The sequence below is a fragment of the Dama dama genome, chromosome 23 (assembly GCF_033118175.1).
Source record: "Dama dama isolate Ldn47 chromosome 23, ASM3311817v1, whole genome shotgun sequence".
Taxonomy (NCBI): Eukaryota; Metazoa; Chordata; class Mammalia; order Artiodactyla; family Cervidae; genus Dama; species Dama dama.
Genome location: NC_083703.1, coordinates 3,681,907 through 3,702,645, shown reverse-complemented (window position 1 = coordinate 3,702,645; position 20,739 = coordinate 3,681,907). Strand labels below are relative to the sequence as shown.

Sequence of the window (20,739 nt, the reverse complement as noted above, 5' to 3'; positions counted from 1 at the left end):
ACAGGATGTACCTTTTCTGTCCCTTTCGGGCTTTTTCTCCTCTACCAAACTTCTTAGAATGGGGAGTTGTCTGGAACCAAAGTCCTAGGATATTTTCTCTTTTCCCTCTCTATGCCAAGGATCTTATCCATCGTATTCTTCAGTTCAACCTAGATTCACAATTCTCAAATGTTTGTACATGCAGGTTATATCTGGAGAAAGGGTGAAACTTCAAGTCACTTAATCTTTTCTGCCTGAATTCCTTCTTCTCTCATCACCCTCATGATAGCCTCATACAATATGCTGATGATAAAAGAAATTGTAAATGAACAGGGTTGTAGTCAGAAAACAAGATCTACTGGGGTGTCAATTTGGAGTGAAAGACATGGGTAGGCAATGAGTACTGTTCCTCTGTGACTCGGACAAACCACTTTTACCTCCTGGGCTGCAGAGTTTAGAGGCCATAGGTGTTACTTATTTCTAGTTCTAATAAAAGATTGAATGAGAATTGTGCCAAGTGACATTTCATTGTCAAAGTCTGAGCTACTTCTTACTGGCTTGGAAGAAAAGGGTAACTTTGGAGTGAAATGCTTCCTACAAAGAATAAAACTTCATCTGAAAACTGTTATTTACCCCAGTAGTTTTCTATTTTATTTCGTTTATTGTTACTTAAAACTGTTAGTAGAGACAAAAATGGCCTCTCTAAAATGAACGAGGCCACTGTTGGCTTGTATTCGCTGTGCGGTAGTATTAGCAGTGGGAGGGATATTGTGTTATAGCTGAGGCAGTTTTCCAGTGGGAAACATTGCTAAGTGGGTTAGAAAAATGTTGTCAATGCTTGACTTAGTTTTGAAGGGACTTTTCTGTCACCCTCCACAATTTTTATATGTGCAGAGCCTGAGAGTTCACAGGTCAGAAAGCAGCATTGACTCTGGTGGAGGAAACACCAAAAAAAAGGCTTTAAAAGGTAATATATCAATATATACAAAGAAGGCTGAGTGCCAAAGAACTGATGCTTTCAAACTGTGGTGTGAAGATGCTTCAGAGTCCTTTAGAGAGCAAGGAGATCAAACCAGTCAATTCTAAAGGAAATCAATCCTGAATATTCATCAGTAGGACTGATGCTGAAGCTGAAGCTCTAATACTTTGGCCACTTGATACAAAGGGCAGACTCAGAGAAGACCCCGATGCTGGGAAAGATTGAAGGCAGGAGGAGAAGGGGACCACAGAGGATGAGAAGGTTCGATGGCACCATCAACTCAATGGACATGGGTTTGAGCAAACTCTGGGAGATGGTGAAGAACAGGGAAACCTAGTGTGCTGCAGTCCATGGGGTTGCAAAGAGTTGGACACGAATGAGCAACTGAACAGCAACAAGAACATCACTATTACATTTTAGTAGAAAGTTTGGTTTACAAAGGATGAATAAGAATGTTTGCAAAAGGAACCCTGCGCAATTCTGATAAAAACTTATGCCATAAAACAGTTAAGATTTGTGCCAGTGGTATGCTGGTCAATATTAATAGGCCATTCTCCTGGGGGGGGAAATAGCCTGATTTGTAGCATTTGTTGATTTCTGTATACCCCTGTATACCCCCTGTAGCCTATTTCAAGTTTCCAACATGATGCCCCTGAGCTGAGAGTTGGGAAGAGGTGTGGGTAGGAACCCTTTGCAGTGACGCTACAGCCGCCATAGAGGTCACTTACCTCCAGGGCACAGACTACAATGAAATGTCTTACCTACATAGCAATGGTGACCTTGGGATATTTATTTCTTCTTTTTTTTTATTTTTAAATTTTATTTATTTATTTATTTTGGGGGGATATTTATTTCTTTTGTTTTTTCTCCTTTTCCATTTTTTTCTCTTTTTTATAAATTGAAGACCAACATTGTGTTAGTTTACAATATTATGTTAGGGGTACAGCAAAGTGATTTATATATATGTATATATATATATATATATATATATTCTTTTTCAGAATCTTTTCTCTTATAGATCCCTTTGTTTTTAGTATGATTTGTTTAACTGTAAATTTATATAATTTACTTTTTCCCTGGTGGCTCAGAGGGTAAAGCATCTGCCTGCAATGTGGGAAACCCGGGTTTGATCCCTGGGTCGGGAAGATCCCCTGGAGAAGGAAATGGCAACCCACTCCAGTACTCTTGCCTGGAGAACCCACGGATGGAGGAGCCTGGTGGGCTACAGTCCATGGGGTCGCAAAGAGTCAGACACGACTGAGCGACTTCATTTTCACTTTCTTTTCACTTTTTAATAGTGTTTGTGTTTAACAACCAGCTCACAGAATCCCTGGAAAAATTTTAAATGAGTTCCTGCGAGCTAGTATTAACCAACTCTAGCTCACCGATGGTTTGTCCTCAGAGAAAAAGGAAAATTAATATTAGTATTTGCTTAAGCAATATTTAATTGCATTCATGTTATGAGAGGTGGACACTTTGCTTTAGATGTTTTTTTTAACTTGTTCATTTTCCAGAATCCTATATTATATGTTAATAGACCAATAAAATACAGGAATTAAAATCATGGGTTGATCAGTAGGTGATAGTTTTCTGCATACATATATTAACTGAAAGTGAGGTATGTATCTCCTCTTGGGGGAAAAAAAAAACAGAAAAAAGATATTTGTTTATTGAATGATGCATTTTATGAACTGAACTGTGTCCTCTCAAAATTCATATGTTGAAGCCTCCAACATATTGACTGTATTTAGAAATGGAGCCACTGAGGAAGTGAAGTGAAGTGAAGTTGCTCAGTCACGTCCAACTCTTTGCGACCCAATGGACTGTAGCCCACCAGGCTCCTTGGTCCATGGAATTTTCAGGCAAGAATACTGGAGTGGGTTGCCATTTCCTGCGCCAGGGGATCTTCCCAACCCAGGAATTGAACCTGGGTCTCCTGCATTGCAGGCAGACGCTTTACCGTCTGAGACACAAGGGAAGCCAGAAAGGTTAAATGAGGTCATAAGGATAGGGCCCTAACCTCACAGAACTGGTGTCCTTATAAAAAGAGGAAGATGTACAGAGCTTCTCTCTCTCTTGAATGCAGGTCAAAGGCTGGGTAAAGACACAGCAAGAAGGCACTGCCTACAAGGAGACGAGAGGCCAGGAGGCCTCACAGAAGCCATCCCTGCTGGGACCCTGATGCTGGACTTCAGACTGCAGAACGGTGAGAAAATAATTCTCTCTTGTTTAGGCCACCCTGTTGGAAATATTTTGTGATGGCAGCTTAAGCTAACTAATACAACACTAAATTATGAAATTATGTGCAACTCCACAGCAGTTACTTGATCCTTGCACCACAGGATTTTTCATAATGTCATGAGGAGTTCCTTCCCATCTGCTCCTCTGCTAGATAAACTCTGGCTTCATCCTGGAGGTCAGGGATTACCAGTTCTGGGAAACTTTCCTAGGTTTCCCCAGGAAGAGTCAGCCCTTCCTCTGCTGTAAACAGCTCTATTATAATGACGATAATAAGAATTTGGTCCCAACACAACTCCTTTGTAGAAAGGTAGATTATACATTAGAAATCCAGATTCAGCATGTTACCTTTCTGGGCTGTCCATATGTTAGCCACTAGTAGCATGCAGCTGTTTATGATTAAATTTAAATAAAATTAAACATTCAATTCCTCAGTTACACTACTCACATTTTAAACATGAATTAACACCTGTGGCTACTGCACTGAACTCTGAGACATGGAACATTTCCATCACTGCAGACAGTCCTATTGGACAGGGTTGCACTAGCCTGTAAGCAATTTGTGGTGGGTCCAGTGGGGGTGTGTGTGGTGAGGTTGCAATATTATTACATCATTTTATTTTCCCAGCATGTAGCCCAGTGACTACCATGCAATAGCATTCAATAAATAATTGAATTAAAAGAAAAAATTGATGCTATTTACATAGTTGTAGTTCCTTAAGCATTCATGGTTCCTAGAGACCAGAGAAATGAACACACATATAAACATTTATTTTTATTACTGACAAGTAAATGAAAACTAAGCAATTTCATTTCCCCTGGGATGAGAACACCCATATGCAGCATTAAGATATAATTACAGAATTTCTCTCTCAGGTGTTCATATAGCAATCTATAGCTGTTAACTCAGAAGCCCAATATCGATTCTAATTTCTTTTTTCTAGGTCATCTATGCTCCATTGTTCTATAACTGACCCTATGGACTCATTAAATCTTTCAGCATGATATTTATGCAAACCTATTTAATGAGTCCTCCAACACCCTGAATTCTCTGGATCTCATACCTATTATTTTAGCGGCAAACTTCTGAGTTTAATTAACTGTATTCTTCATGGACTAAAGGAGATCATAAAAAGTCAGGCAGCTGGTACACAACTTGCAGACAATCTCTTTGTTGCCACATTTAAAGATCTCCAAAAAGACACGGAATAACCCTTGGGAATCTCTTTGGGTATTTAGATACTCTACCTCTCAGAAACTTTTCTTTCTTGCTTAAATCGTTCATAGTTTGGCCCAAAGACGCTCTCCTCAGCCTAACTCCAGAGCAAACGGGAAACAGCGCCCCCTGCCAGGCGCTCTGCAGAAACCCCTTTCTGTGCTGCGGCTCGGACGCAAACATTGGACTCACCGAACAGTCTGGAAGGAGACATTGGTCTTCCAAGATGTTGCTTTGGATTTCCTAGTAATCTCAGGGTAAATACTAGGACTGAGTAGAAATATTATTTGAATGAAAAACTGAAAGCCATAAAAACAATTCTTTAACAAATACAAACAGACCACAGAGCAGAGTCCTGTGTGGCCCCCAACTCCTTTCTCATAACCCAGGGTACGACTTTCCAAGTGGGAGAAGTAGGTAAGTTAACAAGGAGACTCTTCTAGAGCTGGGCAAAGAGAAGGGTTTAAGAGGAGAGAGTGTGAAGAGATGAGAAGAAAGGTAGTCTCAAGGGAAGCAAGCTCCCTCGGTCTCTGGTTGGTCTCAGCATCGACACACACAAGCTAGGTGATTGTGAGTGGAGACACGGGGAGGAGGAGGAAAGACAAGATTGGGAGGAGGTGAGGATGTCTGACCTCAATCCCAGTGCTTTAAGGAGCGGGGTGGGGGTTGTTCAGCAAGCACGGGTCCTTTGAACACACTCATGCGGGCCCCACCATGTCTGATTCCCTCCCGTAACCCCCACTATTATTCCCACTGGATGCATCAGATACAGAAAACAGCTACCCATACCTCAAGGACAGGTTTCCTGGAGATGAGGTCTGTTTTCACTGGGCTGGAAATTTTCTAACATCTAATCCTGGGAGAGGTTCTTCTCCAAGACATTTGTTAACAACAAGTGATTTTGAGAAACTTAATGTCCTGCCAATTCCTCTTGCTGTTGTGACCAGTTTGGGGACTAAACCCCTGGCAACATTTGGTGGTGATCTTGTAGAGCCTGGGGTGTGCCACCAGCAAACAAAACAGGCTTTGTTCCATGTGACTGGTGTCTGGCCCTTCTAAACAACCAGAGACCTGCTTCCTGCAGCAGAGAGGCTGGGAGTCTCTCCATTTTACAGATGAGTATACTGAGGCACAGATGGTGTGCCTTTATTGCTTGCCTGTTCATGAGATGTTACAAAGCGATATCACAACCTGACATCTAGATCACAAAATCATAGTTTCTGATATTCACTGGGGAGGCTCAAAGATTCAAAACATGGGGTCTCCAAGGCTTGACACTTGTATGACTTTAACAAAGTAATTAAACTTTCCAAACTTTACTCAACTGTATAATGGCAAGAGTAAGATGACACATGTGATACACTTTGAAGGTGTTGGCAACATAGTAAGTGCTCAGTAAATGCTGGTTGTTCTTGTTTTTATTATTTGTCAGGAAAAAATATTAATGTGCTTGTATGGCCTTGAATTGCTCTTTTTTTTTTTTTTTTAAGAGAGTATAAGAACTGTGGTTTTTGTGCTCCCTATTAAAACAGGCATAAAGCAGGCACTTAATACTTAATGCAAATTTATGGTTTTCCAAAGCTTTATCATTGTCAATTTTAGAAATCTGTCATTTTACTTATTTATTTTTTGTTTTTATTATTTTTTAATTGATCATTTTATAACTCTACCTAAAGTTTAATGCATACATACAATGAGAAAACATCCTTTTTTTGTTTTTAATCTTGCTGTATTTAGTGATTTATATTTATTAAAAAATAGTTAACAGGGTTTAAAAAATGATTAACCTGATCAGCTTCACCTACTAGTCTTTAGTTGATAACAAGAAATATATTTTTTATCCCTGAAAGTTTGCATTCATAAATTAAAAGATGTGAAATTTCAAGTGTTTATATGATGAATATTTTGGGGATCAATTTCATAGCAAAAAAACTCATTCCTTTCCAGCAAATGTGTGATAGTTTTAAGTACTAATACTTTTCATTATTCATTTTGTTCTTAACTTTAGCCTGTCAATGGAGATACATTTAAGGTGAAAAAGGAACATTTAGGGAAATATTAAACTTGGTCCTGAAAGACTTAGGTAGGTTGATAAGAAGTCCAAGAAGAAAGGGATCTGGGGCTCTCAAGGACAAACTTTTTTCTACATTCACGCACCTTAGTTACAGAAGACCTTTTTTTTTTTTTTTCTTTTCTTTAAGCCAAGAGCTAATGATTACACAACAAAACAACTCATCTTGCTCGAGGGTATGTTTTTCCTTAAACTCTGCACCAATGATTATATAACAATGTATTCTGCTTGAGGACATGTTTCTCCTTCTTAAGAACCTTCTGACTAATCCTGTCATCTTAAAATGTAAATAGGTCTAGTAAGACCCTTACAAACTTGAGAGTTCTTTTGATTTATTGTTAATAACCAATAGAAAAAGTATAGAACTCCCTTGCTAAGACTAGTGACAGGGCACTCTCCGTCCCACTCTGATGTCTGTGTCAGAAGCTTCCTCTGTCCTTTTTCACTGTAATAAAACTTCTGCCACAAGAAGTCAAGCCTGGTCCCTGATCCTGAAGTTAAATCTTCTTCAGAGACCATGAATCTGATATCCTTCACTGTAAGCTATCAGTACAAAATATACTCTCCATATACTGCTATAAAAGAAGAAAATTTTGCTCTTTTTAAAGTAGAAAATGTGCGATTTTTAAAAATTTTAGCAATGAGATCTATTTTTCCATGAAAGTGTGAAATTGGCTTATTTTTATGTTGCCTTTTTATAAATGGGAAGCTAAAGTGGTCAAACTATGTGATTAGATAATTTTTAATGTCTAGGTACTGTGGGAATCTCTCTCTCTTTTGAAAATAATTATTGTTGCTAAGCAGGAAGCTCACTTACATTCTGAAGGGAAATCAAATTGTGAACCAGCCATTACAAGTCTGATGGAGCACAGTGACAAAAATGTAACCTTTAAGTCTCTACTGCATTTGTTTTGAAATACAAAACCCAAGTCATGTGTCTGCGTTTCACTGTCATTCAGAGAGAATTCAATACTCTACCTGGGGTATTAAATGTTTCACAATAACTCAAAAATACCAGGAACAGCAAGTGCAATAAAAAAGCAATCCAATGCATATAATAAATGACTTTAAAGGCAGCCTAAACCAGCTGTTCGCATCAGGTGGCCGAAGTATTGGAGTTTCAGCTTCAACATCAGTCCTTCCAATGAATATTCAGGACTGATTTCCTTTAGGATGAACTGGCTGGATCTCCTTACAGTCCAAGGGACTCTCAAGAGTCTTCTCCAACAACACAGTTCAAAAGCATCAATTCTTCAGTGCTCAGCTTTCCTTATAGTCCAACTCTCACACCCATAAATGACTACTGGAAAAACCACAGCTTTGACTAGACAGACCTTTGTTGGCAAAGTAATGTCTCTGCTTTTTAATATGCTGTCTAGGTTGGTCATAGCTTTTCTTCCAAGGAGCAAGCATCTTTTAATTTCAAGGATGCAGTAATCATCTGCAGTGATTTTGGAGAACCAAAAAATAAAGTCTGCCACTATTTCTCCATCTATTTGCCATGAAGTGATGGGACTGGATGCCATGATATTAGTTTTCTGAAAGTTGAGCTTTAAGCCAACTTTTTCACTCTCCTCTTTCACTTTCATCAAGAGGCTCTTTAGTTCTTCTTCACTTTCTGCCATATGGGTGGTGTCATCTGCATGTCTGAGGTTATTGATATTTACACAGTCACAGTCAATAGTACAAAATAAAAAGATATCAAAGGGTCAGACTCTTGATTCAGCCAAAAAATTAAGCACAATGAAACACCATGAATGCAGCTTAAAGCTTTTCCTTCCAGGTGCTTCAGCCAGAAGCATTAAATCCCTGCTATTCAAATGTGGTCCCTGGAGATGCAATAGCCAGGATACCAATGGGAATGAGTCAGAAATACAGATCTCAGATCCCATCCAGACCTCCTGAATCAGAATCTGCATTTTTTTAGGACTTACAGGTAATTCATGATGCTCTGAGCTACAGCATCACTGTATGTGGCAACTAATGTAGAGGATGACAAAAAACGTATACTTCTTTCTCAGTAAAATAGCTGTTTCTCACTAATTCCTCAACATGTTTCTAAACTGCACTGCTTCACAGATCAACAAGTACTTGAAGACAAAACCATTATAAATCTCACTGCAAAGTTATTTTCAATGCATCAGAATAGAAGTTTGCTTTCTTTGTAATCATAACAAAGCCTCTTTTATCCCTGAAATGCACACCTGTTGCAATGGCATAGTTCATTTTCTTATTAGCAAATAGATATCATTATGTATTTCCTCTAGCAAGTTAAAGTCCTCTTTAATTTTTAAGCTTCAGTTTGTTCCAGCTAGAAGTCCCTGGCCCAAGCTCCCTATTGGTAGATATTCACAAGAGTTCTTGAGTCTAAAGAATCAGTAAATCCTGAGATATCCCCTTAACTCAAAGTACCATGCAGGGATACAACAACTTTTACTGGAGTTTTAAAAGGAGAGGTGTGATGAATTGAGGGGAGTGAGTCAAGAAGATTTCCTGAGAGTTAATTTAACTCCATTGGATTTTAAGGTCATAAGATTGGAAACCAGTGCTTTGAGAAGGAGGAATTTAAAACATGTTTCAAAAGTGGAAATAATAGTGTGAGCGTAGGAAAGATCAAGGACAAAGGAGAAGCCAGTATTGCAAAGAGAAAAACAAAAAGATGAGAGAAGACAGCAATATGGAAGAAGGGAATTTACGACAGAAGAAGAGAGAACAGTGAGGAAGCAGTTGATGCCCAAGGAAGACAGGTGAAGATGAGAGACACAGCACCCACCCCGACCACGGCAGGAAAATCGTGAGAGTGTAGAGAGCGCAGAACAGAGGTGCCGGCCGCACAGCGCCTGAAACCCGGACGGCCACACGCCATCCTCCTCTTAAAAGTGCCCCCACCCATCGTGTCCTACCTGGCCGGAAGGACACCGGTCTCACTGGTCATCACTTGAGAGCTTGAGGGTTGGGGGGAGTAAAGTTGGGGGAAACAGAGGGATCCTCATGGCAAGTTTCCGACAAGAATGAGGAGGAACCGTCCCCCTGTGTGGAAAAAAAGCGAGGCTGTCATTTTTGTGACACTGAAACTGATTTCTGAGTCATCTGCTGTTTCAAATTCTGTCTGGGAGCTCTGCTGGGGTGCCTTCTAGAATGGAGATTTAAAACCTCCAGTGCCGTTATCTGCTTCAACACTTCCGTCACAGATGCAATGGAATTGGCAATGGAATTTTCTTTGGTTCTTCCCTCCCTTTGTAGGAGCTAGATATTAAATATGATCACAACTAATGCTTTTGAGAAATTCTCCATGGAAGTCCACTACTGTCAAGAAACCTGAGAAAAGACTGCACTGAGTCACAGACAGTCATTGAACAATACAGTCCAATGAGTCTTAGCTCAACAGCTATACTTTCAGGGACTATACTTTCCTCTGGAAAAGACAGAACTGTTTTTTAACATACAAAATTAGTTTTGTTATTCATCAGCATAAGTTGAATTTAAAAATTATGTATTGAGCACCAGCTGTGAGTCAGGCATTGTTCCTAGATGCCTAGAACTCAAGAGTATCAGTGAGTCAAAGCCCTGCCATCATGGAGCTTATTTTCTAATGGAGAGAAACCCATACTGAGTAACACACCTAAGAAAGATGTTGGTGACCTAAAGAGAGGTAATACATGCTATAAAAACCAGAAAGTGCAGCAGAATATAGGAGAGAGGCGAAGCCAGGGATGGGAGAGTGGACAGGGGGTGTAAACTTAAACTGGTCACAGAAGGCCTCTTTGAAAAGATAGATTTGAGCCAAGACTTGAAAGACAGGAGACAGTTGCGCAAGCAGACACGTGAGAAATGAATATTCTTGGCAGAAAGAACCTGTGTAGCAGTCCAAGGTGGAACTGGCCTGGCTTGCTGGGGCCCGGCGAGGAGCCCAGGATGGCCTGAGCAGAGAGGAGGTCGGTGAGGAGAAGGAGGGCTGCAGCTAAGTGGGGTCAGGTCACCTCACACCTTGTCGACTCTGATTCTGAGCAGTAAAGGGAGCCGTGCGAGGTCTTGAGGAGTGGTCTGGTTTATGTTCCCAGCTGTGCTGGGAACTGACTCTGACTGGGGACACACGGAAGCAGGAAGACCCCTTAGGAGGTCATTAAGAAATCCTGATGAGAGATGGCAGCGGCTTTGCACTGGATGATTGACCTGCAGCTGGCAGCTTAGTGATTATAAACATGTCCTAACTGCTTTTATAATATTTTTCAAGTCCTAGGGTTATTTTCATTCCATCAAAAACAGAGACTCCATAAAAATTTAAAACTTGAAACAGTTTATTATGTATTTTCCCAAACCTAGTGAAATCCTTTTCAACCAAAGCTAGAAGATAATGTATTTATTTTTTATTTATCACCAAATACATTACATGCTGTGACTACTATCTTAGATATGATTTTTCCCCATAGTAGCATAATTAGCTAGGTCAAAATCTGTTTTGATGCCCAAATGATTAAGCACACTAAGCTTCCCCCTAAGTGCATCAAGTTTGTATATGTGGGTGAGAAATGGTCATAAAGAGTACATAGTGGAAAACCCATCCAAGCTATCAGAAACATGATAAACTGTTTAATAATTCTATTGTAAAGTCAGAAAAAGTTAAAACCAATTCTACTGATAAAACTCTTTAAAATATAAAATATTATTCGTCTTGGTTTCAATTACAAAATCAAAAGTTCTTGTCAAATTCAAAGATTATTCTCAGCAAATGATTATAATAAATGCAGGAGCTTGTGTCAATTGATTTTTGTTGACAGGAAATGTATAAGCAGGACTCTAAGTGGTAGGTAGATCTGTTACATTAATTTGGCCTTAATACGTGGAAAATGGAGAGAGTGACTCTTGTTCTGAGAAACTGCTTCCCTGTCTGGACGGGAACTGTCTCCAGCACATGCCCTTTTGCACTAGCCTTTTCTCTAGTTTCCACAGACTACTTCATCAAATATTTTCAAAGCACTAACACATTTCCTTTCAGAACTTCTATAAGTAAATATTTCTCTTGGGTTGAGTTTGGCCATCCTCCCCCTGAAAATGTTGAAGGTCATAGAAAAATCAGATATTGGTGTCCTGAGATTAATTAAATTTTACATTTAATAGTCTGACTATTTTTACTTTGCTAGTTATATCAGAGCCGGGCTTTAAAAACAAACTGGAGCTAAATTAGGAACAAAACATCTAATGACTGTTGGCAAAATTCATATAAATCATGCACAGTGATAGGCACACAGTTTAGAAATAAAAGTAAATCCAAATGGTTTTGTGGGCCATCCACGGTTTTGGGCTTCTGGTTTATGGCAGGTGGGTAGATGAGAGTCAGTGGGGCTGAAGTCCATCTCATCCTGTTCCTGATGCTAAACTCAGTGCCTGTTGGGAAGACTCAAACCCACCAATATAAATGTTATCTTATCTATTATAGCAGGTGTTGAGTATTGTCTTTAGATCCACTTTCCTCCATCCATTACACCCATCACCACACTCCCACACATTTCCTCATCCTTAGGAAAGGAAAATAAGGACAAGGGAAGGGAAAAGAAAGTTAATAGGGTGGAGGAAAAGGGGGAGTAGTCAATGGTGCCCAGGAGAATCTCAGTTCCAAATCTGTTTAAATCTCAAACTCAGTTTTCTTGCAGGAGCCAACAGATAACAGAGGTGCATGCAGCAGCCTGGGGAATGCCCTGCAGGTCTGAGGAGCAGCTTCCTTTCAGTTCTAGAAATGTGTTTCCATGTTGGATCCCTGTAATCATATAATCCAATCTTTAAAAGAGAGAAAAATTGAATAAGAAAAGTGCTGATTTAAAAATAATACTGAGAGATGTTTTCATCCTGGTTCAACCTGGCTAGGCTGGACATATGCCAGGGTTTCCTTTCTGTATGTTCCCAGTTAGAGTGGGTTGGAAGGCTACAGCCGCTTTACAACACACACACCTTGTTGCTGATCTGTTGACTTGTCCTGCGGTGAAGCAGCCACTGGGCCTGTAACCACTTTTCCTCCTGCTTGGGTCTTGCTTTAGTTGTTCTCACTCCTAGGCCAGCTAGGTGTGTGTGTGCATGTGTGTATTCAACTCTGTGACAGAATTTCAGCTTCTGCAGGTTATCCTGGTGGCCAAGCACCACTGTGGTCTTCTCTTCCAGATGTCCTGCCAGCCAGGGTCCAACATTAGATTGAAAGATGGCCTTGTGGAGACTGCACAACCAGCCTTCACAATTACATGAGCCAATCCCCTATAACACAAACACATAACCTCCTACTGGCTCTGCTTCTCTAGTTGAACCCCAACTGATACAGATGCTCACATGATGTCCAAACTGATACTAAACCAGATGCATTTTAGAAATACTATGTGGGAAATTTCTATTTCTGGTAATGGTTAGGTTATTTGGACCATTATTCTCATTGAAAAACAACTAGAAAAGCTGAATTTGATATTAAAACTATATTCTTTAAAGAGACTAAGGATCACAAAAATTTAAGGAATGATCAGGCTCAAACTCCAAGGGATGTCAAACCTACACACGTAATTAGCAGGGAAGTTGCTTTTTTCCTAAGGGGCTTTTGTTGATGTTGGAAATTTTGAATTCATCTTTTGACAGCCATCTAGGATAAGGATAAAATTCAAAGAAAGCCTGTGGCTTGCAGGAATGAGGAACCTCACAGGAAACGTTTCCTACAATAAGCCAGACACACAAATCACTAATTTGAAAATAAACCAAATAGAATTTCTAGAATTAAATAAAATACAAAAGCTATAATTAACGGAGTGCATGAGTGAAATAGCAGTATAAACAAAGAATTAGGAAATTAGAAAAAAGACCAGAGATAAAATTGTCCACAGTATAGAGAGACAAAGGATGGAAAATACTACAAAGAGTTAAAAAAAGGAGATGGAATGAGAAGGTCCATTTTATCTTATATGTAAATAATGTGATGGAAGGAATTTTTAAGAATGTGTACCAGAAATCATTTTACTGACATGATAGCTGGGCTTTTACAGGACTAGGGAAAGCTATCTATCCAGTCACCTCAAATGCTTATATAGATACATTAAAAGAATGTGCATAAAACATAAAGAAAATTACATAAAACATAAAATATATCTAAATGCATGCAAAGGAGGAAAATTACAGGTTATCACCAAAAGAATTACACTAAGATTTATAGTTAACTTCTGAGTAACAGGAGTGACTGGAAGAATCTTATTTTCAATGTGCTAAAAGAAAATAACTGCCAACCTAAAATTTTATACCCAGTGAAAATTCTAGAATGAAGGTAAAATAAAGACATTTACACACAGAAATGAAAACAGACAAACAAAAAAACCCAAGGAGTTTACCATGAGTAGACTATATGAAGTGAAGTGAGTGAAGTTGCTCAGTCGTGTCTGACTCTTTGCGACCCCATGGACTGTAGCCCACCAGGCTCCTTCATCCAAGGGATTCTCCAGGCAAGAGTACTGGAGGAACTTCTAAAGGATGTAGCAGATAATGATCCCAAATGGATGATCTGAGACACAAGTATCCAGCTAAGAAGTTTGTGAATATAAAGATAAATCTAAATGAATGCTGCCTATATAACACAAAATAATGTCTTGTGGGTTTAGAAATCTATAGAATTAAATCTCAAAAATAAATCAAGAGGAGACAAATGGAGTTTAAAAAACTGTTTTAATGTTTGAATATTGCCCAAAGGAAGTAAAGCATGAATAAGCTTTACTTTAAAGAAAATAATGAATAACTATATTTTTTGAAAAGACAATTCTTCACATTGATAAAAATGAAAAGGAAATTTCTTCCAACCAGAAAAATAAAAAAACCACACCACTGGATGGATCATCCAGTACTTGACAAAAAGTAATACTGGTAAGCAACCAGTTTTCACTCTTTGGTCTGGCTTTTATAAGAGGGCCCAATGAATGCTGGCAGAGAGAATGCACATTTCTCCAGAGGATCAGAGAAGGCACAAATGAATCATGGCATACAGAAGCATCTACTTTAAATCCCTAAACTGGTCTCTCTCTGAACACTGGGAAGGCAGACTGAAATAACTGCATGTAGGGTTCTACCACAGGGCCCAGTGGTGGGTCTGACAAGACTAACTTCACCCAGAGGGATGAGTCACTCACCCTGTTACAAAGATGTCAGTGGAGAAACGAGGAAAATCAGTCTATATTCCCCTGGTGAAGGGGGAAAAAAAACAACAACAGTAGCTACATGATGAAATGTTCTTTGGGTAGAAATTAAAATGCCCTAAAGCTTCCTGGAATTCTCTCTTGCTGATGAGCTAAATTAAAACAGAAAACCTGTGTTCTAAGAAGCATCAAAGACAAATTAAGTGTCAGAGACAAAGTAAATTACACATTTATCGACTTTTATGAGGTTACTGAGATGGTTCATTAAAAAGTCCACTGAAAAGATGATTCTTCTCACAATGATAGCCCATAGCTGCAAAATGATCAATAGACATTGGAAGAATGACAGTAGATTCAGGGAAACTCCTGATTAATGATGCTTCAACATGTTAAACTAAATCTGTTTTGAAGTGTTCAAGAAAAAGGCAGACATCTTCTGTAGAATGGATCAACTCTGATGCACACACAACCACACAAGGCGTTATTTCTTCACACTGGCCGTTGGGTCCTTGAGTTGTTTCTAACACTGTTTGTACACATAAGCCCTTTCCTGCTGACTTTGGCAAAGCCAAGTATGGAAATCCCAAGGAAACCAATCATGTCACTGAGTTGAAAGACTGGTTAGGGTTTACTGCATTCATCTTAAGAATTCTGAAGGTATAGATTTCAAAAAGAGAACACTTTGAACAAATCTGAAGGCAGCAGACATTCAAAGACTGAATCAAATACCTGGCTACGAAGTTGAGCATTTCTCCAGAATTTAGAACTCTATTGAAAAGGAGCTGAGTATTCTCTCTTAGGAACTTAATAAAATTCCGTGGGATTTACGTACAGGAATGTACAGTGTAATTTTATGCCCAATTGAGGGCCAAAATGTTTATCTCTTGTATAGGTTCCCTCTAGGGATCATCTATTTCCAGTTTCCTCCACTCCCTCAAAAATTACATACAAAAGAAACAGACTTATTGAATCTCCTTTCAAATGTGAAAAATGGATTCTACACATAAGCTTTCACACTGGGCGGGGGCAGCGGAAGCTTGCTAAATTTGGTCCCCTACCAAATACATATCAGCAGGATGAAAGTTCTTGCCCATGAGTGGAAATGAAATGGATTTTTAACCTGGTTTTGATTGAGGCACCTTATTCTGTTCTGTTGCACAGTGGTAAAAATGTTTAGAACTTGAGTTGATCCTTCAAGATCGTCTAAGTACATGGTTGAATAAAAGGCTATATTTTCAATTAATTTACATCTGTTAACTAGCTCTAAATATAGCCAGAATTTCTTGCCTCTAAATAATGGTTGTCTTTGAGCAACTGGATTTTCAAATTTCTTTGGTTAAAAAAAATTTTTATACTTGTTAGTTCACTTTTAAAGGACTTGTTTGGTTACCAAACACTTGGAAAATCGTGATTGTGGTTCAGGAAACACAGATCGTGATTGTGGTTCAGGAAAACTGCAAATAGTGACACTAGGAGCAAAGTAGGAATGCAAACAGAGCATCTTCCGTGTTTAAGTGGAGGTTAAGAACAGAAAGTATGTGATCACAATCATTAGAATAAGTGGATGAAGAGGAAGAAAATGATTATAATCAACAGTACGGCAAAAGACACTAATGAATGGGAAGAAATATGATGCCAGGTAGTGTATGTTTTTGCTGTAAGTGAAAGATTAGCCTTTCCTGGTTTCTAATTAAAAATTGCTTATCCCACCTGAAAAAAACACTTGAAGGAGGAACTTTATTCTCTTCGGCCACTTCTGGCAAAGTTTGTCATCTTTCCTCTTCACAAAATTCAGTTCAGTTCAGTCGCTCAGTCGTGTCTGACTCTTTGAGACCCCATGGACTGCAGCACGCCAGGCTTCCCTGGCCATCACAAACTCCTGGAGCTTGCTCAAACTCATGTCCATCGAGTTGGATTCATAAAATTGCAGCTATCTTAATATTACCTACTACATTGTCAACTCAATTTCCTTGTCCAACATTGAGTGATGAAACAGTTTATAAATTTCTACATGTCATAAAATCACCCTGTCTTCTCATCTTTCTGACTGAATGGAACTCACTCAATTAACCTTTCTCTTAGACTCTGTTGGTCAGTTTAATTTCCTTGAGTTGCCCCTCTTTCTATTTTGTTTCTACTTTTGTTAGTTTCCTTCATATCTATGTCAGGTTTTAAAGGCCATTCCAATACTGGATGTGAAGAGGGATTCTTTCAAAGCCAGGGCTATTCTATTTTGGCCCACATCCAGTAGTTGCATGAGCAAGGAGGACTGCTCTCCTGGCCTGGCCTTTACTTGCTCAGTTTGCACCCTGTGTTTGATCCTCCTCCATTTGACATGCACTTGATCTTATTGCTTTATTCCACTGTTCATTAGTGCTCCTTCTGGTCACAGTCATTTCCCTTTATTAGTCACTGTGTCCTACAATAGTAACAATCATGCTTTCTTATTACAGTATGGTTCCAAAGCACATGTCATGGTTCCAAAGCACAACACTTTTAGGCCCTGAAGAACACTTCTCAATAAAGGCTTTAGTTTGACATAGAACCAATGATCTTCCAGGGCAACCTTCAAATCCAGACACAATAGGATGGTCATTAAGAGCAACCTCATGAGCGAAAAGCAAAGAGAAACCATTATGGTACCTATTTGCAATAAAAAATAAAGACAACAGGATGACTAAAAATTCATAAACACTTTGGATCTCTTTCTAAGGGGCCAACAAAGAAATGGAAACTTGCTGCACATGGGTAGGGCACACACAGTTAATTACCTACCCAACTGGTGTCTCTCCTCTTGACAAGAAAACATCAGTTTTGTTCAGGAGCCTGGTGAGTGTGGAACTGAGGAGAGAGTGAACTTCCTCTCCCCTTCTGGGTAAGTCCTAATTACTCTAAGCCAATCATGAAAATTACACTCTCCTGCTTGTAATTAAGTTTAGGAATGGGCATATGACACAATTCTAGCCAATAAGGAGAGGCCTATTGAGAAGATTTAAGAAGTTTTCCTCAAACCTATAATCAGTTACAAGATGAAGACTATTTGGCTTTGAATAGTTTTATGTAAGGTTGTAATGCATGGGGCTATGTATATGGCAGCTATCTTGTAACTGTGTGTTTGCAGCCTGGGAATGAAAGGCAACAATATATGATAACACAGTGAAAATTCTGAAAATACTCTGATTCTTGACAAGGTTATTCAACCACTAAATTAACTATTCTTGAACTTTCACTATGTTTGAACTTCCAGTAATGTGATTTACTAAACATTATTGCTTAATCCAGTTTTAATTGGGTTTTCTGTAAAGTTGCTGCTGTATGCACACTGACTGATATATTATCCAACGGTTATTTGGTTTAATGTTTGGTTATATTAATGAAGACATTTACTACTGAAGTTGATTTTAATCATGGTGAACCAGAGCAGTAACATAAAACCTTTGTAGGGTTATTTATACTGAGATCTATGTAACTTAAACACATTTGTGATTGCATTTTGTTTATGAGTAAAGGGGGCTTCTGAGGTGGTAAAAGTGGTGAAGAATTTGCCTGCCAATGCAGAAGGCACAAGAGGCATGGATTTGATCCCTGGATCAGAAAGATCCCCTGGAGTATGAAATGGCAACCCACTCCAGTATTGTTGCCTGGAAAATTTCATGGGCAGAAGTGTGCTAAGAGTTGGACATAACTGAGCACACACATACACACACACACACACACACACACACACTACAAGTAAAGTAGTTGACATTTTTGGACAAAAACGAAAATGAAGCAAAACTGTGTGGGAATAACAATGTTTTCCAAGACAGATTTTTTAGAAATATAAAAATTGGTTAGTGAAAAATCAATCTTAAGCTAAGTATATCATACCAGTGTACAAAGCAATGGCAAATTGGAATTCAGACGATATGGATTGAAAATGTATGTATTTGAATATATCACTGGGGACTCATTATTGTTAAGGCATTTCTGAAATTTCAGCTGAACTCTGATCTCTTGTTCCAAACACTTGCAGTTCATGGGGTTGCAAGGAGCCTAACACACCCTAGCAACTGAACAAAAACATAATTTAAATATTCTTAGCCACCCTCTCAAGTTGATTATGCATTAGTAAGGTGGAATATATTTTGACATAATTTTAGACATTGCAATGCTCTCTATTTAGGATTGATTTTATTTTTTAAATGCTCAAATGTTTGGAGCAAGAGACCCAGGTTTGACTGAAATTTCAGAAACACCTTAACAATAATGATTCCCCAGTGATATATTCAAATACGTACATTTTCAATCCTTGTTGTCTGAAACATGTATTAAATTGTGTATTTATATAAAAATATAAAAATTAACGGCATGCCTCAGTAATTATTAATTCTTGGATTTTCCTCACAGAGAATCTATATTCCCAAGCCAAAAAACTTTGAATTAGCAACATTAAATAAAAGTTCTGTCCAACAAATATGAAAGGATAAGAGCAGAAACAACTACAAAAATGTATTAATATTTTAAATTAGCCACAAGAAACCTTTAAGAAGTAGACTGATGAAGGGACTATACAACAAAACAAAAGTAACACTTGATCTTTGCAGGTACTTAATAGCAGAGCCTGTTAAAGAAGGTATTTTAAATTGTAGGTGGAAGAACAGGAAAACTGAAAAGCATACGTTTCACAAACAGAACAATATTCAGTGACAAATCAAAATTAATGGAATGATCTAAAACTGAGGTTTTGGTAACCTGAGAGTATTTGATTTACATATATTCAGTTCATTTAAAGTTAATATTCATGAAACAATTGATTTTCACCAAATAAACATATGGTAATTTTAAAGTGGAGCCCCAATAAACTATTATTATGGGGAAAAATGATTTTCTTTTCCTTTTTTTTTGGCTTATGAGAATATTTTGTTAGATTAAATACCAGGGTGATTTTGGTACAAGACATCCTCTGCTGGACAGAGTCTGACATTACAATATTACATCATCTGTTTAGAGCTAGAGGCTTAGCTAACTTCTCTATTTCTTTCCTGGAGGGGAGGTAGGGGTTGAGGGGGTGGAGGGGGAAGGTATGCTTTAAAAATATCTATGCCTGAGCTACATCCCAGACTAACTAAAATCAAACTTCAGGATCTGAGTTTCATGTACTTGCAGTTTTTAAAGCTGACCAGTGATGATAAATACTTACTGAATATTGCTGTCAAGATTTTTTTCCATCATTGAGAAAGTTACATGACTTTCACGTGCAAGAACTGGTCTAAGACTGTGTAAGAGGGATATGAACTAGGGAGGTTTCATTCTAATTAAATGGAAAGAAAATGAAGTTACTGTGTATGATGATTTGGTTCAGTTTACCTTGGGCTTTTCATCCAGGATCTGCTGGCGGATTTCTTTGTGTTTCTCGACGAGTTTTTCTTGCCGTTTACTCTGTGCCTCTTCTAACTGTAAGACAGTTACAGAGAAAGTCATTTTCATGTAAACATTCAAGTGAATGTTTTCAGGAAAAAAAAAAAAAACTTTTCAGATCTATGGCATGCATTTAACTATTTCACATCCTGGTCAAGAACTGTCCTTATAAGTATAGGAGACATGTAAGTATTGAAGCTGGGTGATGGGTACACAGGGGTGGGAGTGATATGATCACTGGATTATACCATTCTCACAGTTTTGTTAATGTCTGAAAATGTCCATAATACCAGTTAAAATTAATTAAAAACCTTTAGAAGTTGTCGTCTACCATTGGTGACAACTAAAGTTTCTTTGGGGCTTCCCTGCTGGTTCAGTGGTAAAGAATCTGCCTGCCAATGCAGGAAATGCAGATCTGATCCCTGATATGGGAAGATGCCCTGGAGAAGGAAATGGCAACCCATTCCAGTTTCTTTGCGTGGGAAATCCCATGGACAGAGGAGCCTGGTGGGCTACAGCTCATGGGGTTGCAGAAGAGTTGGACACAACTTAGCAACTTAACAACAGCAGGAACAAAAGGTTCTTTTCAGGGAGGTCCCCTTGACATCATGTTTTCAGATTCCTGATTCTAGAAAAGATTCTTAACATTTATCTTTAGCTGAACCTTTTTATACAGAGGTTTGCATTAGACTTGTAGAAACACTGATTA

The 20,739-nt window shown here is 38.6% G+C and overlaps 1 protein-coding gene across 2 annotated transcripts in view; it reads right to left on the bottom strand.

Annotated features, from left to right (window-relative positions):
- PLCB1 (phospholipase C beta 1) overlaps window positions 1-20,739 on the bottom strand; it is an 827,705-nt gene that overhangs the window by 73,572 nt on the left and 733,394 nt on the right. Inside the window, exons 31-32 of one of the 2 annotated variants that reach the window (XM_061125924.1) lie at window positions 19,980-20,066; window positions 9,387-9,513 (exon numbers count right to left, since the gene is read on the bottom strand). In XM_061125924.1, coding sequence (XP_060981907.1) covers window positions 9,418-9,513; window positions 19,980-20,066 — 183 coding nt within the window. In that variant the 3' untranslated portion in view covers window positions 9,387-9,417. The remainder of the gene's footprint in view (window positions 1-9,386; window positions 9,514-19,979; window positions 20,067-20,739) is intronic. The other variant, XM_061125923.1, reaches the window with a different exon arrangement.